We start from the raw sequence: 23,969 nt of genomic DNA on the forward strand, positions 1-23,969 counted from the left end.
CAGACGTGGAAACCTGATTTTTCTACTCCCTGATGCTGGGAACATTTTGGAATGTGACAATACCTAGATGTAGAAAACAGATTAAATCTATTTCCCCAAATATTTATCCAGAATATAAGCCAGTAAATGTCACACCTTTGTAATAATCTAGCTTATATTCTGATTACTTAGGTCTCCTGATCGTAGAAAAAACCTTACGTATATCCCTTGTTGTTTTACACTTCCATAGGATGAACTGGCTTCCTAGTAGAAAGCTGAAGGAAAATTAAAACCAACCCTCGGTGCAACTATAGAAGTTCACACCAAGGAACTGTGGTGTTACAACAGAGACGATACCTCAGCATGGCCCCAATGCCATAGGTCCTACCCCTGCTACGACACCGGGAACGATAAGGAAAGCCGCAGTGAAGTTCCCAGCATTGCTCCTGGAGAAGGGTGCCTCCAGCCCGGCCTCGTCGCACTGAGCTCCGGGCGCTGAACCCACTGAAGTCAGCAGGAGGTTAACTCGGATCACAGCTATTCCCCTGACCATGTATTACAGGCAGTTGGATTTTGTTTCAGTGATGAGCTTCAAGTACAGCCAAAAGCGAACAGAGGCACGTTGACCTCATAGCTGTGAATGCAGACTGAGCGTCCAAGACAATTAAAAGCATAAAACACGCGCCATCTCCAAATCCCTGGCAAATCAGTGCTAGAAGTTACCACTGCCCTGTCTGCCTGAGAAGACTTTAACACTCGCTGCATAGGAGGTTGGAAGGCAGCCATCCCCAATGAATTACTTACAAGCTTTGACTAGAGTCAGAGTTGGAGATTTACACAAGCCTCGTAATCTAATAGTAGAGTTTACTTTATGAGAGTGCCACACCAAAGATAGTAAAATGCAATTTTAGCTAACAAATCTACATGCTTCCACAGAAAAGCTCCAGCCATCACGGAACATGTCAGCACTGCTGAGGGCCTCACACAGATTTATAGTTTTCAGTTTATGGTTGAAGAGTTATTGTTAACTCCATTGTTATAGGCTTACTGTAATTAAAAGCTCCAGTCGCACATCATTTTAACCATAACTAATAAAACCCAGTGCATTCTGAGATGTGTTTTCCTGTGCTAAGCATCTGAAACATTTTCATGCTGGACCTTTGACCTACGTTAGGATAGATTTTGGAAGTAAACTGTCTGTCATAAGCTTATTTTCCTATAATTTGCTTGGATCCACAAAATTCCTTTCAGTTTTGCTTTACTGTAGTAAAACACGAAGCAAGGCAATGCTTAGAAGTTTTCCCTTGTGCATGCAACAGGTGATCATAAGCAAAGTCCTGTATCTCTTTAAGAGCCACCTTTCAACTTTCTGTGTTTCTTGTTTCGTAACTTGTAAGTAAGAATGGTTATTTTTGTTGTAGAGGGATAGACCTTTGGTATTTTGTCATGTGAATAACGCTTTTCCTCTTTCCTCTCAAAGATTTAAGAACACACACTTTTTTTTTGGTCTTTCTACAGGCGGCTACAGATACAAATCCTACCTCAGATCATCTGAATTACTGTTTTCAGAAACTTACTAAGATGGGGCAGAGAACCTAGACAGGTGGAGAGAAAGATTTTAGCCAGCCTATTTCCCAGCGTTTTGTCAAATAACCTCAGCAGCCTTGCAGCGAAGACATACAGGATCCCACTTCTACTGACAGGTTTATGGATCTCTGTCATTTAATTCTTCAAGGTTGATCTTAGTCTCAGATACCACTAACATACAGAGATCCTAATACCAAGTGAGTATATTATGATGATATAAATATATATATTGCAAATGGTATTTATCGAGATATGATATCCACACAATATTATATCCTCTTGAAGAAGCACAGATACTATAAAAATCTGAATATAGCTATGTGGAAAGCACATAGAAAACTCACATGCACCAGAAACCAACTTCGCTTCAACAGTTTGCACCTTGCAATTCGTTGCAGCAATTGGAACTATGGCTCTTTGTACTACAAAGAGTTTCCCTATGTTTGAGATCATACGATGGGTTAAGTATACAGAGGGAGGAAGTCAGAAAAACAACGTGCGTGATCTGGAATAGAGATTACTGAATGGAGGGGTGTGTATAGGACTGAGAATCAACATGCCTCTGAAAGCTTCGGGAGGCGTCGTGCCCAAGTTTGAAACCCCTGCATTAAAAAAGTAGAGCAGAAACTTTGGGCAGACTGCACACATTCGTTCATCCCTGACCGTACGCAAGAAAGAGGCAAACTGCACGCCAGGTGGGATGCACCTTGGCTGAAGTTCTCACCGTGCTTCTCCCCAGTGGTAACGCTTAACCCGCTGCATCTGCAGGTTTTGCTTATTAGGTACAGCAGCAGGAAGCATTACAACTTTATTAGCAGAATGCCCAGCTTCTACATCAAAGGACACCAAGTGCACACACCCACATCCCATTGCAATTTTTAAAGCCCACCTACTGCAAACTTGTGCAGGCTGCGTCAAAGATAAAAAAGAAAGAAAGAGAGAGATTTGAAAAAAAAAAAAAAAAGAAAAAAAAAAAAGACTTACCAAAAATAACTGAAGTTCTCTAAAGTTGCCCTGAAGTTGAAATAGCCCAGAACACCAGTGCAGAGCCTGCCTTAAACTCTCTCTCTCTTTCCCACTCCCCCCTCTCTCTCCAGCAATTGGAAGGAGGGCTGTGCAGAAATTCAGCAAACAATTTTCCTTCTATGTCGACCGGGGCGTTCCTCTACGGGCAGAAAGGGGATGGCTAAGCCTGGGTGAGGCTTGTTGCTATCCCCAAGCCAAAGAGCGCTGTCGCAGATTACACAGCCCATGAAATCCAATCCCTTTCTCTACTCAGGCAACAGCTGTACAGCTTCAGCTGAGGCAGGAGCAGCGCGTAGACCCTGGGCTTGTTCCCGATCGGGTTTTCCATGCTGGGGGAGAGAGAGGAACGGGGGTGCAAGGGTTTCTGCAGGCTCCGTGGCTTCTCCCTGCTCGGTGCCTACAGCCGCAGGCACGAGCGCACGCAGGGTGGAGGTACGGGGCAATTTCCTCATGACCGAAAGTATATGGGATGTGGGCGCCCGTGCAAAACAAACATCTCTTTTCCTGAAATTCATTCCCAGCCCTGCTTCAGGACATCAGCAGGCAATTAACATTATATGTATTAGTAAATTCTCAGGCAAGCATGCACACAGACAGGATGCGGTCTGTCACAGCAGCATGGTTCAAGCGGGTTTCAAGGCTGCTCTGGTGGCCTCTTTAAGTTCATTTCTTTTGGTGTCACTTTTTGCCAACAGCTTGATTCTTTCCAAAAAAGCCTGAACTCTGCGCTGACAGACCTTGCAGCACGTTAAGCGCTATGGTGGCTGGCAGCTTAGCGCTGCCTTTGCAGCGTGTCCTGATACCAACACAAGGAGAAAGCTGCTTAGTGCCTGCAGAAATGGTTTGGCTAAAACTCACGGCCCTTCCTCTCACCTGTCTCTATTTCTCCACCCCCTGCAAAGGAAAGAAATTCGTAATACAGCCAATTCTTCCCTCCCTGAGGAATTCCTCCGGTCCTCTGTCCCTCTTCCCTGACGTTTCAAAAAAAAATCACAGCAAGAGACCTCAGTCAGGGCTTCCTTGTTTCGCAAAAGCATTTGCCTGCTTGTTTGCATGCTGTCAGACAGGTGAGAGGTGAGCGAGGGTGCAAAACACAAACAGCACACGAGGAGCCCTGGGAGTGCCCCGCAATTGCTCCAGCTGCTTTGCCAATGCACCAGAGCAGAACATGAGCAGGTAAAATCCAGGCCAGCCAAAGGGACCCCTGTGTCCACACAACAGCCTCCCTTCACGGCACGGCAGATGTGCTGGGGATTTCTCTGCTACGGGCTCTGAGTGTGTTCCAGGCTCTCAAATTCTGTGGATGCCCTGTATCAGGACCCAATTTCAGAATGGGAGCACCCTGTTTCTACAGCGGGCATGTGGAAATTTGGCAGTGAAATCTGAGGGTATGGCTCTGCTTCCATCCTGGGTGTGTGCTTAATGCAGGCGCTTTGCAAAAGTGGGTCTTAACAGAACCACAGTATTTGTATTAAAGCCAACTCTGGAATGAATTTTGTGTAAATAATGGAGACTATTCTATCTAATTATATATTAATTATATAAGTCACATATATAGTATAATTAATAAATACGACATATACCTAATTAATATACACAATTTGTCTGCCTGTGAATAGTGCCTCATATAATCTGCATATCAATTACACAATTATATCATATATAAAGTATAATTTACAATATGCAGTTGTATATAGTATATATAATCATGTATAATTAATACAAATATTACGTGAGGCACTGCCCAGGTCACTACCCACTACACAAACAGTTTCTTCTCGTGAGCGTGGCACCCACACTCATGACAGAGGACTGGAGGCCTCCTGAGCTGCAGTCAGCAGCAGGAAAGGCAGCAAACCGTGTCAGGTGGGGAAGGGATCAAGGCGTCTCCAATGCTTAGATCATTATTTTGGCTTGCTCTGCAGCCATCCCCATTTCTATTCTCAGTTCCTGGGACTACACCGAGGTCCAGCCTTTCTGAACTATCTTTCAACATCATCCTGCCAAACAATATGTATTTTTAGAAACAGATGTGCAAAACAAGGAGCCCAGCCCGGCACCGCGGTTCCACGCAGGGACAGCCTGTTTGGATGCAGAAATCTGGCTGCCACCTCGAGAACCAGCACTGCGACCAGCAGCACTCCGGCCAGGCGCAGACCCTGTGTAACGGCAGCAGTGCGCTCTGTCCTCAACCTATGCTTTATTTAAACACTTTGCTGAATACATTGATGGGTGTTGCTTCGGTCTTTCCAGAATTTTTAAAGCCCGCATGAGACAAACCCATGGCTAAGTTGAGGGAAGCCAACTATTTTTTCCGTAAATGTGGAAGAAGTTATTATGTTCTTTTTTAAGGTATTGGGAAATCTACATTCATTGTCCCTGGCTTTTTTCCAGTTTTAGCTCAGAACTAAATGCATAAGCCCTGAGATCTGAGCAGTGCCACGCTGCTATAACTCTGCTGAGTGCAGCTGATATAGGGGAGATGTATACCCACATAACTCGAAGCCTAAAATCTTCCCTTTTGCCAATCTCAACTGAAGATCCATTTGGTAGAGTTCTGTGACTATCAAAGTACTTTAACACTATTTGCCTGACATGAATGCACGATACTCACTTGATGTATCTTTAAAAAAATCAGTGGGATAGCACAATGTTTATCAAATCAATTACTTGTCTACTAAGCTATTAAAAATACTACACCTAGATGGTTATTTGCAATTCTCCAAACGATTCCAGGACAACAGAGCTGACTAATTCAGTGGGTATACTCCAGGTAACCCTTCTTGTTTCCTCTTCTTGACAGATATCTAAATATTAAGAAACTCTCTGAATTTGGTGAGGCAATATTGAAAGTTCCTCTCAGCTTTATTGCCTTGCCAGACAGTAGGATTATATCTTGCATTTCTCTGTTTCACCTTTCCCACCCTTTCCCAGCTCCCTGTATTAAAACTTTGTTTTCTTTCCTCGGTTCAGAGGTAAGGCTGAGAGTACACAATGGAATGACACAAGCTTGCTGTTATTATTGTTATTGACATCCTGACCTGTGAATAGACTGGTATTAGGCCTGCGCATAAGGGTGTGCTGCTTTACTAGTAATTGAGGAAAAAAAAAAAAGAGGAAAAACAACAGGAATTTTATTCTGTGTTCTTTGGTCCAAAGAGAGGGAGATGAAATGTTTGGTGAGACTTTAGTAAAGCATGCTCTGAAACACAAATTCATGTACTTTATTGTGGAGGATGTAAGGCTGACCGTTTCTATTATTTTTCCTTTTTAACAATTGTAAATATTTAGAGATCTGGGGGAAAAGTCACAAACTTCCACATGCAGATAAGACTGGGTGACAGAGATCAGCTACTGGAAGTGATCTTGTCAGCCCAACTCAGAAATGAGCTAAAATATTGTGGACCTCAGGTTTAAAGAGAAATGGGCTGCCAGAAGGAAGAAGCACCAAAGAAAGAAAAAAGAAGGGAAAACCAAGCTCAGCATGAACAGAAGGTGTAGAGGAGCAGATGGAAGCGAATGTCAGACCAGCCGTAAGAGGAACGAATAGCCAGCTGTGGAGGGATCTGGCCACCAACTCTCAGATCAATCCCAAAGGAAGATAAATATCACATCAGTCACCAATTTGCAGACATCTCCTATGCTTTGTCTCCCATAACTCTACATTTTGTTAAGACAAAGAAATCTATATATTTTATAATCTTGTAGTTTGAACTAAAAAGGAATGTTAGCCAGCCACGCAGACTTCCTCTGAATTTCTTCTCTTCTGCGATACATAAGCTATTAATTTGATTGATTTGCTTCAACACTTCTTTGCATAAAACTCATCCAGCTGCAGGTGGGCATATAACCTCAAAAACTGAAAGAGAGCCAGTATGGAAATGAGGTTTCATCACTGCCTCTTTTAAGAAGCCTTGGAGTTGGACTCAAAGGCCTCATTCTGAAGCTGGTCAATTCAAACGAATTCCGCCCCCCAAAAAAGTGAATGGGTGTCATTCACATATTTTGTAACCTAACTGGAATCTGTCCTCCAAACAGGTTAGTCTTGTGTTCTTTACCTCCTTTTCATCTCAGAATTTGCTTAAAAGAGGCTTCAGTGTCTACCTGCTCTTGGTGGGCTCTACCAACACTACCTGCATGTTGCACTGACAGCAAGCTGGAAACTTTACCATTTCATGTAGTGATAGGTTTCTCCTTTGTGAAGATAAACAAATGTGAACTCCACAGTATCTAGTGAGGGAGAAGGAAAAGCCAAATTCAGGCTAAAGGCCAAAAAAAGAAAAAAGAAAAAAAAAAAAAAGAAGAAGAAGAAGAATTGTGCATTTTCAGAAAGTCAAATGTACTCTTCTGGGATTCCTAAATACACATTTTTTCACTTTAGTAGTTAATATTCTTGCTTATTAGAAAAAATAAATAAAAAAGCTAAATAAAAATGCTGATCTGCAACCAGCATAAATAAAAAACCTCACCACCAACAAAGAAAGCATTATTTAGAAATGAAACAAAATGAGACATTTCCAAGACCAATCCTTTCATGAACAGGAGGAGAAGAAAAAGGAAACCAATTCACTTTGGACTTCTTTTACTTTGTCCTGAGGCATATGCTCCATCTCCCTTTGTCCTCCAAATGCATTTCCATCAGCCCTGACAGTGCTGGCATTGACCTTGTGCAGCCAAAATAGCCTGGACAGAACGAACCAGAAAAAAGGAGCCAAGCACACCAAGGGCCAATGCAGCCATGGACCTGGGGGAAAACTGCTATAATTAGCAAGGCCTGTGCAGGAATTGATGAAAACCATGGTCCTTGTGGATTTGCTGCCTTCCTGCCCCCATCAGCTGCGTGTTTGCTCATATGGAGCGGAGCAGAGACGTCCCCTGCAGAGCTCCTCGCCCAGCCTGGGCTGGTGGGTCACCCAACAGACCGCGTTCCCCTCAACCAGTGGAGATCTGTCTCCAGACTGCATGCTGTGGGGGGTTTTAATTAAAGGTTAATATTTATTCCGTGTTCCCCCCAGCCATCTCATTCCCTCCTCTCCATTGCGTTTAATTGCCCTCTCAACCAGGGTTCAGAGCTGGCTGACCCTGGGTCTTTATTATTTTACTATTTTGAAACTTGCAATATTGGACAGAAGGCAGAACCAGGAGTGTCCCTGAAAAGTGAAAATTAGTGACAAACAGCTGACAACATGCGAACAAAAGCATCTTTTCCAGCTGGAGAGATAGGTGTTACTACCTACAAATAACCTGATTGCACCAGGTGGCAATGCTCAAGAATCTGAAAAAGGAATGATTTAAAATGAATTATTTCTTTTTCTGCAATGTCATTAGACTGCCTTAAGCCCTTTTCTTTTATCACCAGCTTAAATCGGTCATTTTTCTTCAGTTCAGAAGTAAGGGGAGAGGGACTAAAACCTGCCAAACTGTAAATACAACATTAACAAGTTCTGTATTTTCAAGTGACAATGTACTGAGTCAGGTATTTCTGAAGAGAAAGGTACTAAAAAATCTTTGTGGGACATTTGTTGTATTCAATCAAGACACCTTTTTCTATCAGATTGGAAGTTAAAAGGAGGTTGCACTGATGTTTCTAGATCTGGAGTAAGAAGCAGACCCTGATAAAAATAAAGTGTAAACATTTCATGCGATAGTTCACATGCTATTGGAAAAGCAAAAATTTCAGCTGTTGTAACAAAACACATTTTGGTTGCTTCACTATGCTGTTTTTGGCTCCTTTCGTTTTTACCAGGCACTCTATTGAAGGGTATAAACTCACTTTTTGTTGGAGCTTGTACGGTCAGGACTTATGACAAAGGCTGTTTGCAGCTGTGGAAATGATTCTGAGTGAATTCTCCCTTGTGTTTTTTTTTTTTCTTTTTGTTTTTCTTTTTTTTTCCTAAGCCTTAAAAAAGTGCTTAAACAAAAAAAAAATCTTAAAATAAAACAGAACTGGCAAATGATCTCATTGTGTGCCCTGGGGTTTCCATGGCATTTAGCGAGCAACCACGGATGAGTACATTTGCTGAAGTGGAGCAGATAAAGCAGTAACTGGGAGCTGGGCTGGAACAATCCCCCCCCGGCTGCGGGCTCCCCATGAAGCATGCCCTGGGTGCTGGAGGGGTGAAAACGTCCACTGGGGGCCCTGTGGTGCCCCTTTCATCTTGCTTGGGAAGGGCTGTGTGTGGGGTGGCACGTTTCTTCCCGTTAATTCCTTCTGAGATTGTTTTAACCCAGGTGCTTGCACAGATCCTGTCTCTTCTTGGATCACTTGTGCCCAACTTCATGCCCCGATCTGTGGACGTGAGCTGGCCCTGAGGATGCCCAGGTGAATGGCAAAACCAGGAGAAACTGCCTCAAACTGCCCAGCGCCAGCTCCCTTCTTAATAACGCAATCTGTCCACCTCCAGGCCATTTCGCCTTGCCGCTGCCGGTGTTAAATGAGGGTTTAATGGACACAGGGGGCCGCAGTGTGCCGGTGGCTGGCACCAACCTCTGTGGAAAACGAGGGTCAGCGCTGCCGCCGTGCCATGCCGCGGTGCGCGTCGTCAGCTGCGACAGAGGAGGGACTCGGCGGTGACAATGGGGACGCTGTTCGAGGTCGGAGGTTGGCAGCATGGCAGGATTTGCTTCTCGATGAAGTGAGCCGCTTAGCCGGTATCAAGTGTCTGCTTGTTAAGTCGAGTGATGGGGCAGATCCAAGCGTTAGAGGGCCTTGTTTTAAATAAACCACTCACTGCGCTGCGCTGGCTTACGCTGCGTAAACAACATCCACGGGAGATGGAAATTCATTTGGCTAATTCATTGCGAGGCTACGAGGTCTCCTGCTTTCTTATGGAGATGAAGATGATTTTCCAAAAAGCAGAAAATTCACCTCGAAGCCCTACATCCCATCGTACGCGGGTCTTGGGCAGGCCCACAGAATTTCTGCTGCTAAACAAAATAATTCCAGTAACATCCCTGGTGGAGACAGAATTCCCTCACAGGGGGAAAAGGCGGAAGGGTAAATAAAATCAGGTAACTTGCAAACTTATCTGACACCAGTACTTCATCTTTTTTCAGCTGAACTGGCTTGCAGGTGCCCCAGAAGGGAAACCTGTGGGATGTGGCAGCCAGGAGGGCACAAGGACAAGGCCGCTGGTTCCCTGATGGCTTCACCCCCTGTGTTTCTTAGCTCCCGCAAGTTTGCAGTCAGCTCTTTGGGCATTAAAGGCATTCAATCCCTCTTAGCATCCTGGTGCTTTGTAGCTCCAGGCCTTTTCACTCCACATTCAGTGTCGCTGAAGCTGTTGAAGGGTTCCCCTCTGAAAGGCATCCTCCTCCCTGGGGCTGTACGCTACATGAAGCAGCCCTGGTACTGCTGATACGCTGTGAAAACCTTTCCCCACCACTGCACTGGTGCCTTTGAGCTCAGCTGCCAAGCACTTGCTTGAACGAACAAACCTTATGTGCAATAATTAATTCCCCCTAATTTGATAACGATGCTAATGGCAAACAAAGTTACAGTTCAGTCCTGCACAGCACGCAGGGCTGTTGGTTCTGGCTGCATTTGTCCCTAGGCAGGAATTGCCAAAATGCGAGCAAATAACTCGCAGTGTTTTAGAAGAATTTATATATATATTGCGGAGCTTAGGCAGCAGAAGTGCTCTCATTTTCTGGTGCAAACAGAGTGAACACAGACTAAGAAGAAAGTCTGCAAAGCCTGAGATGGCCCGGAGGTGGGAAGCAAAGAGCACTTTCTCTGGGAGCTTGGCAAACCAGGAGCGGCCAGCAGTGAGCCGGGCCCTTCCACCAACTGCCGTCTCACACGAGTGCTCATTTTTCTGGTATTTCTTTACTTGTGAAGAAAATTGTTTTATTTTTAAAATTAAAAATATATATATATTTCTAAGTATTTGGGGAGTAGGAGGATAATTGATTTTTAATGATTTTTCCAAAATGTTCATTAAAATATATGGAAAACCAAATCAAAAAGTACCGATAGCTTATCTTTTTCTATATACTTTTTTCTTCAATTTGTTATTTATCTAAAATTATTGTATTAATTAAAAGAATGCCAAGAGATACCTAGGTTGGCCAGTGAAAAAATAGAACAGCAAAAAAGAAGGGAGAGGGGATGTTGCTTTGCTGTCTTCTACATTGCGTTGAGTCAGCTTAATTACACGGTTGCTTTGTTTAAACACCTTTCTTTAAAACACGAAAAAGTCTTCTTAAAAGTTTTTTTTTTATTTAAAATGAGTACTACTATGCATAAACAGGTGAGACAGAAATTATTGGGGGATTTTTTTTTAAATGTATTTTTCAGCCACTGCTATGTTCTTGCTCAAGGAACTAAAACAGGTGCCTGTGGCCCTGCTGGCAGCTGCAGCATCCTGCACGGAGCAGCCCCGTGTGCTCCCTGGCTAGGTTTGTGAGCAGTGGGGGTGACTCGGGGAACCAGCAGCTCTGTTCCCACTTCATGCTAAATCAACACGATTCATCCTCTGCTGATAGCACCCTGTACATGGAGAGGTTCTCACCCTATAGATTTCCAAACTCCAAATCCTGGTTTCAGGAAACTATTGTTCTGAATGCAAATACACAACAGAGGAAGGTGTGCGATAAGGAAATAGAAGGGCAGAACTGTAATTAGCATCGGTCCTGTGCTTAAGTCTGATCTGTCACTCCTTAATGAAGGTCTTTGGATGCATGGAGAGAGGCACGTCAGCCTTCAAGCAGCATCCACACAAGATAGGGATGCTGAATGTGCCTGCACCCAGCACAGGTCCCTCAGGCAAAGCAGCGGGGGCTCAGTCCCCGGGGCTGCCCGTGCACAAAGCACAGCTGGGTCACCACAACGGGTGCAGCAGGAGCAGCCTCAGCCCCTAACGCAGCACGACAGAGCTCAGTGACGCTGCCTTATTTATTTGGATTCGACGAAAGTTTACCCAGGCATTTACTTACAGCAATAGAAGGGCTCGGCGCCTGGTGATAAACTGCTGCCTGAAGCCCATTTCCATCTGTAATTGTTAGCACAGCTGATGATTGTCCCTCGGTTCACGAAACCACCCGTTATTCTGGGCTCTGCTTCATGACTCAGCTCCTGAGAGCTATTTCGAGTGGCAGAGGAGACAAGCTGCCAGGCTGGCATCCCCTTCTGCTGGCTGGGTGGAAATAGGATGTGGCTTCGCACGACATGGTGTTTTATCTGCCCCGACAAAAGAAGTGTGTTCCTGCTCTGCGAGCCGTCTGAAGGGATTACGCTGACTGAAGCCATAATCGTATGCTCTGATATTGTTAATGTATTATAAATGGTCCATTATTCATCCGCATGAGGAAAGCCAGAGGAATGGAAAATTAAAATGCGAAACTAGCGAGCACAAAAAAATGAGCGAGTGATTCATGCTGTGTGGAAAATGGGCCTCACTGGGTGTAGGTCGGTGGTGCTGTTGAAGTTAAGTCCTGCACCGGGGGCTAATAATTTAGCTCATTCACAGCAACATTTGTCTCCCTCTCAGTCCTGAAAAATGCACGAGTAAAAACAGCACACAGAGCCTCCGTGAGACTTGGTCCTCCTGCTCTGTTCCCTCGTGCCCTTCAGCCCTCCCTGATGGCAGAGGGATCTTCTCCCCAGAAGCCTTTGGAGGCAATGGGAAGTCAACTACCTGAAAATTCAGAACTGGCAAGGATCGAAGGAGTGAAACATCCCGAATGCCCAGTTAGCCAGCTTTATTATCATATCACGTGTGGTCTCTGTGAAAATCTAGCCACATCTTGCAAGCTCAGAGACCATCAAAAAGATGCTGCATGTGTACACTCGGTAATCAGGTTATTAGAAACCCATGAGGAGGCTCCTAATGTGAGTCACGCTATGCAGGAAGATATGAGACAGAGCAGTCAATTCACTGTTAAAAAGGAGCAGGAGCCTAGTGCAAAATCAGCAAATCCAGGCAACCGTGGATATTGCAGACAAGTTTGAACAATGTTTTATTTACAGTCTCACAAATGCCTAAATCTCAGCAGAGCTGCAGATCTAACTCTACGTTGATTTGGAGGAAGGAGGTGCCAGTGACAGCTTTGAAGATTTATTTGCACTTCGTTGCACCCACCCAACTTTTCTGTAAACTTGGAGGGAGGGGGACCAAGGGCTGTGAGATGGAGGAGCAAGACCGTGGCTGAAATGGTCTTGGGCAACTGCATGGAAGAGAAGCCTTTGGGAGATCTTACAAGACAGCTTGGAAAAGAGATTAGATTCAGGTACAGCGTTAGTTTCTCATTTTCTTAGTTTACATTTTTTTAATCCAGGGGAGCTTTTGACTTCTAGCGACAGAACAAGTTATAACAGAGCAGCGCTGCAGAACAGCCCTTGGGGTGTCTACAAAGCAGAACAGGTTTGGGAATCAGCAGCATAGGCCCACTGTCATCACCCAGTGATATGCAAAAAGGGAAAAGTCACCCTGCCAGAACTTACCTAGAGCCTCAATAGCCAAACAACCCACGAATTTTAAGAAACAGACATTTTATGAAAACCAAACTGACCAGGCAACAGGCTGAGCAGGAGAGTAGTGATGATGACAATGCTGGAGTATGTGCTCCTGATAACAGCACTGTGATACACTGCAGCCTGATGCAGCCTTTCCTTCCTGGCCACTGTAAGATTCTCTTACCTATCTACCTTAGTGCAATGAGCCTGTTTCTTTTTTTTTTTTTCTTTTTTTTTCCTTTTTTTCCACTTAAAAATTCTCTGATTCTGGCCAGAACATGTCCCTGCAGAGAACGCCCATCTCCTGGGGCAGAATGGGTTGGCAGCAAGTCAGCCCCTGCTTGGGAACAATCCCGCAGATTGCTGAGCTGGAGAGAGGAGACAGTGGACAAAAGCCATGGCAGACATCACTGCGATAGCTGCTGGAGAGATGAGGAGTAGATGCAAGTGGGACCTAGATAAGGATCGGCTGAGAAGAGCACATCTTCACCTGGACTGAGTGAGGAGCAAGGTGGAAACCTCCTGAGCCCTTGGAGTGCAGAAGAAGCTGGAATTTATTGTGTGGAGCAAGGAGGGAAGAAGTCGAGGAGAGCTGGGTCTGGTGGGAAACAGTCCTCTCAGGTGTGTGGCTAAGATTAGCTCCTCATGCATTTTCTGTCCACAACACTTGCGTTTCCACAAATTGTCTAGCAGACAGCTTTATAGAGAAGAGTCTGGATGAAGATTTTGAACACATATTAATAGTAAGTATAGAAATTGGACTGTAAAATCTCATGATGGTCAAACAACGCAATTCCATTTTAGACTGTGAGTGCTCATAGCACAAATTAAGACAGACCAAAGTACAGAGGAGCCACAGCTGGAGCTATCAAAACTACTGTTATTTCCCTGGAAAGCGTGGAAATCTATGGCTGCTCATCAAAGCTGCTCAGCAAATAATTTTCAGCCATGGGAGCTTTCCGCTTTTGGGTGGCACTCTGCCAGTAAAAAGCAAGGTGGTGCACATCAAAAATATTGTTAATTTTGACTGCACCTGTTGACCCTGACCCTGTGGCAGATGGAACATGTCATGCATTTCATAAGGCCTAAATAGTGTGTGACTCCGTGCAGGACGGACTGCAGGGCTGTCCACAGCACGATTCACTGGAAGTCCACCTCTTCTCCTATACCTACACATCTGAAAAGGCAGCTGACAGCTGATTTTGAACGCTTTGCTCCTTCCTGGGGATCCTGCAGCCTTTGTATCCTTTTATCTTTAGTTTAAATCAGCATTCTTTCTATTTAATTTGAGAATAAGGATGTCCCCCAGGTTTAGGCTCACCCGTGAAGTTTAAAGCTCTGCACATCTCATCAGCGATCACAAGCAATGAAGGACGGAGTGCAGCTGGCAGGAATGAGGTTGCAGTTACGACTTACGCACTAAGTCGCACCTTTCCTGTAACCTGCAGGCTGCGTGAGCTCTGCGTGCTCCAAGCCTGGAGGGTGTCAGGCTGTTTGCTGAGAGCCAGCGTGGGCAGATGCCTGGATTAGGGCTTTTCCATGGTCCTTTGAAGTACCCATACATGATGAGCAGCACAAACTACTAGAGAGTTGACACCCTCAAGCAAGGACAGACTTTTATTCTGAAAAATCTACTTAAATCCAATCTGCTGCTGTGTAATGTATATGCCAGAGGGACAAAATATGGTGTAAAATAAGATCTCAGCAAACTGAGATCCAGCTTACATATTTGGCCTGCTTAATCCAAGGATGAAAATAATTACACAGAGTTAGTCTAAGCAATCCCAGAAGGATTTGAGCATGTGAAATATAGTCATTGCGATGAGCGGAAGGAAGGGAGAGCTACACCAGTTTCACTTCCCCTTGGCTTCCTTTGACTCGTGTGTGAATTTGGCCCAGAAAACTGTCTGGCACTGGGGCTGGTGATCATTCATCCCTTCTATTTGCACAAGAATGTGGGAAGGGCTTAGAAAAAGCTCCTCTTCTCCCATCTGGGGGCCTGGGTGGGTGCCAGTTAAGTCCAATGATTCATAACCATTTCAAGAAGCTCCTTGTCACTCTATTTTGCAGACATTTGTAAAGAAAGCAAACATACATGCCACAGCAGCACGTAGGTTGCTATGTCGGGATGGGGGGGGATCTGACTTTCCGCCGTTTGTCATAACAGCAGTGGCAGAAGGAAAATAAAACCAGCTTATCATCTTAGCACGCATCCAGCCCCAGAGGCTGGGGGAAACGAAAGCGAAGAGATGTAAGGCACAGGTGGAAGCGCTGGATGCGGTGTGTGCTCGGAGGAGCAAGGAGCTGCATCCTCAGAGGGCACCGGAGCCCTGCGCGATGGCGAGGAGAAAAGCCAGCGCCTACCTGGGTGCCGCGGGCAGCTCTCCGTCCCCGTCTCCCCGCCGACAGCCGTCCCCGCTGTGATGAATGAGGTGCTTCGGGTCATTCATGGGGCCCGGTCCCCGGGGTGGGGCGGTTTTGGCCCCAAACCCCGCCTCGCATCATGTGAGCCGCTCGTGGCCAGGGCTTCCCAAAGCCAACTCCCTTTGCCCGCGTTCCTGCAAGCCTTCGTGAGCTTCTCCGCGTGCCGGGCGGCAAACGGCAGCCAGCCCGCCTCGCCTTTGAGCCTTCGCCAGGGCTTTGTTTGTTTTCTCTTCTGTTCAAAACATTCCTTGTGTCTCCCTGCCTTGCTCAATTAGCTACAATGCTCAGCTTCTCCCGTTTTTAAGCAGTGCCTAAACAACAGCCGGCCAGATGTAGAGAGACTTCGGTATGGCTGTGCTGGACAGGGAAGGTGCCACTCTGCCTGTCCCCGCTGAGTGTGATGGGTTCATCCCGGCGGTGATAAACCTGAAAACAGCAGTAGGGAAGATGTGGTGGTTTGGGGTTAATGACTAGAGTAGGGCTGGTGCCTCGGTCTTGCAGTGCCCTGCAGCCCACACTACCACGTTTTTGTTCTCTGAATTGAGGAAAGATCTTAACAATACCCGCAGTTGCAGGAGGGGTGGCAAGGGCACAAAGGGAGGATGACACTGCAGACAAGGGAATGCCTCCGAGGGGTCCTCAGCAGCCAGGAAAGGTGGGAAGCCTGAGAAAAAGGCAGCTGGGGAACAGGAGGAAGCCCTCTGGGACGACTGGGGAGGAGAGGTGAGGAGAAAGACAGAAAGGTCGTGCACAGGCAGGTAGGTCAGAAAGAAAAGTGGCCTCGGATATTTGGAGCAGTTCCATCAGATGGACCTCCAAGATGTGTTTCAGAGGTCTGAGTGAGCTGGACTATTCTCACATCCCCATGACTTGCTTATCTTTACCTATCGCAGTGCAGTCTGTCCGGGGGTTAAAACTGCAGTTTTCGACCATGTGGCAGGCTGTTGTAATCCATCTCTATTACATAACCCAGCAAATATTCTGCTAAAGTTCAGTTACATTGCAGGGCTGGTGATGGCGAGGATCAGATTCTCCTTTACAACTTCTTCCCCTTTGGAAATCAGGGCAGTGACACGCAAGTGACAGCTTTCCCTCTGCTTGCCAAGCCCAGTGAGCAGGAAGAGGCATCGTGTTCGCCCTCATAGTGGGCACGTTCTGCTCATCGAGGAGCAGGTTGGCGTTTCTCCTTCCTCTACTCACTCCCACTGTGGGACAGAGCAGGGATTAGAGTGTATGAGACAAGCACGGCACAGGTCGAAAAAAGAAAGGGGACCAGTGTAGAAGGGAGATAAGTTATCCTTAGCCTGAGTTAGGTGGAGTCCGGCTGCTCTTGTGCTGTTTCAGTAAGGTCACTCTGGAGTAAGAGCGGACACAAAGAGGAAGGGAGGGTGACAAGAAAAATCTTGTTATTTAGCCTCTTCCTGAGATGTTTTATAGGTTGTTTGACATATAATTTCATGACTTTTCACGGAAAAGCTTTTCTAGGATGTTTTTGTCCTCCTCCCTTTAATGCTACTGCTGCCTTTGTGGTGATGCGGGACCTGTGCAGCGCTCCAAGTCTCATATTTTCTCCTGCTCCTCCTCATCTGTGTAGGGACTGGAGCCCAACCCTGCTTCTCTCTTCTCATTAGGATTCCTGGCCTTTCTCTGTAATACAGACAGCAGCTGCTGGAGGCTCAAAAACTCTGACTGTTGGTCCAGATCCCCAATTGCTCTGCATTTTAAAACAGTTTGGGTTCCAGCTCCTTCACACTTGGCTGCTGAGACTCACCTTTTTTCATCTTTTTCCATACCTTCTGTTCTAGTCCTTTTTGTTTTCCTAATCTTTGCTTTATCCCCCACTTACTAAGGCTTTTTGTGGCCCAACTACCTCTTCCAGTTAGGCTAGCGTGAATCTAGGGTAAATCTGCAGGTGTAATTGGGATTGTAAGATAGGAGATGACTATACATTCCAACAGCTGGAGCCAAAACCAATGCCACCACCGTCAGCATCTTTCTTGCTGTTGTTCCTAGTATCAAAGAGAGACCGTAGCCTGGGAATGATGATATGAATCATCAGACTTGCACAATGTCCCTACTTCTACCATCTCCAGATACTTTACAGCCATTAATTAAATATAGGAGCTCAGTAACGAGGAGGGTATTCATTTTCAGGGTGAGGCATTGAGAAGGCAGCAATGTTGTCAAAGGCACATATCAAGGGTCCAGCCTTGCTTTGTGGTGAAGTCCCCCATCGATTATATTAACTCACAGTCAGCAATAGGAGTCAGCAGAACAGCACCCATATCTTGTCTCTGTGCTGCCAGAACACTGATCCCCTGGGAAAATGGGTGCCTTAAAAATGCTAAGTTTTCTCTGTGTAATACAGAATAAAATTTGATAAGCTGTATCGAATTTGGGGTCAGTAGAAGAATCCTTTCTTGTTATTATGTTAATGTGGCAGTAGAGACCTTTACAGAATGGAAACTGTACTCTCAAATGAGAATTTCTGGGGCAAACCACCCCATGTAGTAGCACTGGCTTCACTGAGGGCTCTCACATTTCCTCTTCCAGGCAGTGACAGCAAGATTTGCAATACCCGAGGAGTCTGGAGTGGTTTCACCACTTTCATACTAGTGCTGAGTCTCAGTGAGAGTTACTGACGTTGATCATCAGTCCAATGAGAGCGCTGCTTCAGTGTGACCAGACCTTGAAAACAAAAGCATAGGGAACCTGGTCTGTTCTGTATTCATGCACATTCACAGCACATCTCCTGCAGTATGTTAAAGCATGCTGCTTCGTGCTGCGTGTCATGAACTTTAAAAAAAAGGAATAGAGAATGAGTTTGGAAAAAATTCCCAGGTTATTCAGTGCATCTGCCTTCTGCGCCCTAAGAAAATGATGAAGCATATAAGGCTGTTGCCTTTATTTCTTTTTGGTGCCTAGGTGTGCTCTCACAGTGAGCTAATACACTGGTCCATCCCACCTGTGCATTTCATAGGAAAAATTCCATGTTGAGGTGAGATGGAAAATTCTATGGTGGTGAAAGGGAGGTGAAGCAGTTTTGTGTCTTTTCTTTTACGTATTCTATGTGCAGCACTGAGTACATGCTATAATTTACAATGACTTTGCCAGCATAAATTTACTAATATTTCACCCACAATAATTTTACCAACTGGACACATTTTTTTTTTTCCAGCCTGTTCTGGCAGAGGAACTCACACAGATAGAAATCTGATGGTGCAATTGTACTAAAGAAAACCCTGCAAGCACAGCCAGGACTAATTACTCTAACCTCAGACCTGGCTGCTGTCCACACGATGAGGCTCTGTGCCGGCACATGGACTAGCAGAGTTTGTAGAGGAAGAAACTAATGGAGAAACAGGAATGAAAGGTTGTGCAACCTTTATGGCCCCAAAGATACTTCAACATACAATGAAGATGTTATGCCAGTAAGTTTGGGTCTATAGATACTACTGTTTAGTAAGCCCATGGAGTTAAGCCTAGAAAAATGAGGATCTTGAAGACATTTTAAAATTCATCTGTATCTTGTAACCAAGTAAAGTTATGTAATTGCCTGTGCTGACGTAAAGACAGGGATGTAACCTTGAGAGATGGCTATTCCTTTGGTATTTGATAGATTGGTGGTGTTCGTTTTCCAGGATGAATGGGCTCCAGCGTGGGTTGCACAGGGTGGATGAAGCTCCCTTGTAAGGAGGAACAGCTCCAGGTGCCTTTTCTGTGGCAGCAACACTGTCAGTTATCCCCTCCCCTGCCCCTCCTGACCACCACCTTATCCCCAAAGGTGCGCTCCAAGTGGGAGCAGGGTGAAAATAGCCCTCTGGCAACCTCACTGCCAGCCAAAAACCCATGGGGATACCACACCACTAAATATCACAGCCCCGAGCATCCCAGGGAGTCAGGCTACCAGAGGTGACTGTGGTAGGGATGGGGTGTTGATGGGCACAATGGGACACGGTATCCAGGCTTCTTGTGCAGCCGCTCCTTTGTATGGACAAGTGCATCCCGGCTGTTTGCTGGCTGTTTGTCTTGGCAGCAAGTCCCCACAGGGAACCGAGGGTGTCATTTATCCCCAGCATCCACAGCCCTCACCAGAGCGAGCAGCAAGAGCTGGCAGGGGGCTCTCTCTGGCCTTTGCTTCACATTCCTCCACCTCTCACACAATAGCAAGGGTCCTGCAGAAGAGACCTCTGCCAATTCTCTGTCTCTTCCTTGTAGTTTTGAAATGCAGCAGTCAAGAAAAATCATGTTTTTCAGCCGGTTTTGGTTTGCTCCCAGGGCATGTCCGTTCCTCTCGTGAATCAGAAGCAGTGGCAAACACAACATGCTGTGCCTCTGTCGGGTACATACCATCCCCATTCCTCGCTGTTAGATGGAGAACAGCAGCACGGTTTATTGCCCTGTGGATGGACAAAGAGAGCCTTGTTCCCGGTGGGACTCTGTCATGCTGATGTTTCTTTTCCACTTGGCGCTTCTATGTCACCAAAAGAGCCGGTGCGCACCCATTGGACATAGAAGTGCGAAATTAATAACCAGAAATAAAAACTCGTGAGATGGCTCTAGGGAAGGAGAACAGAGAGAAGCCAGAGGGATGCAATTTACTGTGCCTGATTCACCGTGCTGGCAGGGCGCTCTCCGCCAGAGCCAAGTGAATCAGATCCTCTTTCAGTCTCTGCTGGCACCGTAGTTATTTTGGTGTCACCATGGATAAAAGGAGCTTATATTTGGGAAGCTTTTTTAGACAGACAGTGAGTTTAGACACATTGACGTGTGCTCTGAAACTGAAACGGCCTGAGTCATCCTAACGTTACACTGGCTGAAATAAGTGAAAAAATGGGGAAAATTAAATAGAGTGGGATGTCAGGTCAGAGCCTCTCCCGAGAGCCAGGGAGGTTGCTCCTTGCCCATGCTGGGAGCCTGGCTCCTGCAGGTTTTGTTTATCTCTCTCTTTTAATGGGGCTGGAGTAGACGCTGTTGCAGCTCGTAGACAAACATCTTGAGAAAATTTCTAAGAAAAAATGCAGCTCCGCTGGCATTTTGTCTTGGGTCCTTTAAATTTGTGTGCCGCATTCAGCAGCTCTTAAGACAGAGTGGACACCCAGCCCTCAAAGTGCCTTTACCATCACAGATATAATAGCAGAGAAGAAGGGATTTATTTGAGCTGTTAATGTTTTTTGAATGTCTCAGCTTGCAATGGAGTCCTGCCCATGGATTTTCACAGCTCTGACCTGTATCATGAGAGCACGTGTGTGCTGTTCTCACACAGTGCAAAGATGAATCTGGCACCTGAGAAGCAGCAATGCTGTGGTCCAAATGCCCGTTCAGCAAACTCCAAAAGTACGTATCTTGTTTTGACCCTATGCTCCAGTCCTGTGGCCATCAGGAGGCCATCAGGAGGTCATACAAACCTTCTCAAGTGAGACACTGAGCTGAGTCTTTTAAAGACTGCCATTACTTTCTGGGAATTTAGGCCAGGCCCCAAACAAGATAAAGAGCAAGTGTAGAAGACGTTTGTGCTAAAACCTTTATATTTTAGGATTAGGCCAATTATCACAGTTTGCTGATGCAGACATTTTCTTCTCCTACTTATTTGTTGTTCTGACTCAAAAATTATCCATGGAAAACATTGTCTCAGCATTCATCAACAACTGCAGAATGCTCCCGGCATCCTCCAGATGTCAGGTCTGAGTGCAAGCTTGTGCTTGCCTGGCTAATAAGGAAAACTAGCAAATTTTTGTTTACCTGTTTCCCACCTGTATTATCATGACAGTCAGCTAATGCAAGGGCAGATGAACGTAGCCAGCAGAGACAGCAGCTTACGAAACAAGCCTATTTTTAACAAGCTTCCCTTCCATGCTGCGGAGGAAACAAGGGATTTAATATGCGCTTCTTGATGTGGGATTCACTGTGTGGTTTTCCCCACCCTTGTTCAGACGAGCCTGCCCCATCGCCAGGCTAAAACCCCTTCTGTGTCTTTCTCCTGGACTTGGCAGGCTTTCCCAAACTCACATCACATGCTCCAGGCAGCCAGCCAGCCTACCTGTCTGAGAAAAACAGACCTGCTTTTCCCTGCCGCACCCTGACCTCTGAGGATGATAACCCGCTGGCAAGAAATATCAGCAATAACTGTTTGGAAAACAGATGCCTGTCAAGTTTCGCATGCAACCGGCTTTCCCTGCCGCCTCCCTTCCCAGCGTGGCCCTCAACGGCCACCGGGATGCTCCCCTTGCCCGTGACCCACCACAGCATCCTTTCACACTGCTGGAAAACTGGTACCAGAGAGATCCCAGCCCATGTTTGTGGCGTGGGAGCATGCTGTTTCCTGAGCAAGAAATACCCAAAGCTTTTTGCTAATTGCTGGGGAAAGCCTGGAGGGTGGCGATGTGGAGCACTCTGCTAGTGTTAAGCTTTTATTTGTTTCTATCAGGTAGCACCTAGAAGTCCCAACAACACGTCTCTGATGTGGAATATAGTAAAACCCATTAAACTAGTTTATTTTCTAAATAAATAAACCTGTGCAGGCAGAGAATCAATAGGAAAATGATGCTGAAAGAAAATCTTTCCCCCAAAACTTACATTGAGTATATTTTGAGAAAATCAAATGAAATTACTGTCTGGGTGTAGCCCTGAAATATTTGCTATGATCTTGCACCAATTCAATTACCTAATCTAAACACCAGGTAAGCAGCAGAGGGTTGTGTTGTATCTTTTCAATGGGTGGAGAGAAATGACTTATTCCTGGAGTCGGCTCCTTCATGTCAACAAGGCAATTCAAGCAGTGAGATACTACTTTGTCTACTGAGAGTCTGGCAAGCAATCTATGACTTTCCATTGTTGTGGAAAATATAATCCTAAATTATTTACTACAGAAAAGCAGAAATAATCAGGCATATTTAAAAAAATACTCTCCACTTTTTGTCTATCAAAATATTTACAGACTGTGTTTTGTAGATAACAACTTCTTCTACCAGAATAAATAGCGAGCAAATTTATTGCAAAATGTAAATAAACATGGATTTGGTATGTTTTAGGAAAAAAAGAAAAAAAAAATATACTGTAGAAATTTCAGATTCTTGGCATTTTTGTAGACACAACCTTAAGACTACTAGTTGCTTATTTTAAAACAGGATAATCTGTGCATAAACTAAAGAACAGAGTTTTAATTTATTGATATGCTTCTGCCAGCTAAGAACTGGTTTTCATTACTCTTTTGACTCATTATTGCAATCATCACTGTTCTGTTTCAGCAATATTTTACATTCAAATGTATATATTTTCCCCTTTAAAAGAGGGGTTAGATTTCTAATTTCCTTCTGCTCTGCAGTAGGGAAACACAAGAAAAAAAAATGCCCTTCTTCCAGAGTGCTGTATTGTTCAGCCAACAGATTGAATACAGAGCATAGGACACATTGAATTTGCAAACACACACTATGCAGCACAGCTTTTAGCTAGTGAAAATGCCAGGTAGATTGTATCATGCACCATATCCTGCCAGTCACTTCCTAATCGCTATGAGAAATGAAGGGCAAGCATGTGAATTAAGGCATGCAATCTGAAACAGTTAATTTAGACACAATTGAATTTAATTTGTATACAAAGTCAAAGGCTTCCCCAAGCTTAGCTTCAGCATAATGTAGGCACCGAGGAAAGTTTAGAGGAGGCTTTTCTTAACACTATTTTTCCTTATCTGATTCATGCAGCATCAGAGAAAGCCACACCCTAGAAGCTGCAGGGTTTGCCTCGGCGGTTGATTCGCAGCTAGCAGAGCACAGAAAAGCAGAAGCAGAATACAGAAAAGTATAGAAAATGTAAGCCCACCACTGGCTGGAGATCCTGGCCAGTTAGGAAGAACTAGATGAAAGCAGTCACACATCTTGGTAGATTATGGTGGTACAGCAATAACAAGAGAGGAAAACTTTGTCTTTGCAGAGGATCCCAGTGCAGAATCAGTCCCAATCCAGAGGAGGAGACGAAGACTTTGTGACTCTGTGCTGCAGGAAAAGTGCAGCTAGACTGAAACTAAATGCTGACACACTCCTTAGCCTCTCCGTGAATATACATCCTCGGATGCCAACCAGATTATTCCAGGCTGCCCTGCATTGCATTATGCCTGACTGATCACTGCTTGCAGAGCTGGAGCTTCAGGTCATTGCAGAGAGAGAAAAGGAGTGATGTGGATGTTCCTAGCCGAGCCCGAAGACACTCAGGGAGATTGATGAAGGATACCCGGGCTGCCCGATTGGCTGCTGCGCTCCCCGAGCTCGAGTTGAGAGGGCAAACAGAGAGAGCGCAGCAGCCTCCCAGGGACGGAGAGAGCCAGGAGAGCCCCGGGGGGACAGGAGCCAGAAATGGCAGGGCGAGTTTCTGCACGCTTCCCTGGGAGAAAGCAGGGAGGTGGGCAAGGAAGGGGAGTGGACCCCTGGATTTTTCCCTCCTGCGAGGCAGGGCCAGGTCCAAAGCCCCCCAAAGCCAGCAGAAGGGATCCCACTCGTCTGCT

General features: G+C 45.5%; 1 protein-coding gene across 3 annotated transcripts in view; it reads right to left on the minus strand.

Annotated features, from left to right (window-relative positions):
• The window catches only part of AHNAK2 (AHNAK nucleoprotein 2), a 75,710-nt gene extending 52,122 nt beyond the window's left edge, over positions 1-23,588 (minus strand). The window contains exon 1 of one of the 3 annotated variants that reach the window (XM_083836733.1): positions 23,291-23,588. In XM_083836733.1, coding sequence (XP_083692859.1) covers positions 23,291-23,345 — 55 coding nt within the window. In that variant the 5' untranslated portion in view covers positions 23,346-23,588. Of the gene's footprint in view, positions 1-2,550; positions 3,024-15,412; positions 15,510-23,290 lie in introns of those variants that run through there. The other 2 variants (XM_083836732.1, XM_083836734.1) reach the window with 2 other exon arrangements.
• Positions 23,589-23,969: the final 381 nt, after the last annotated feature.

This window comes from Anser anser, assembly GCF_964211835.1.
Source record: "Anser anser genome assembly, chromosome: 5".
In the NCBI taxonomy this organism is placed as follows: domain Eukaryota; kingdom Metazoa; phylum Chordata; class Aves; order Anseriformes; family Anatidae; genus Anser; species Anser anser.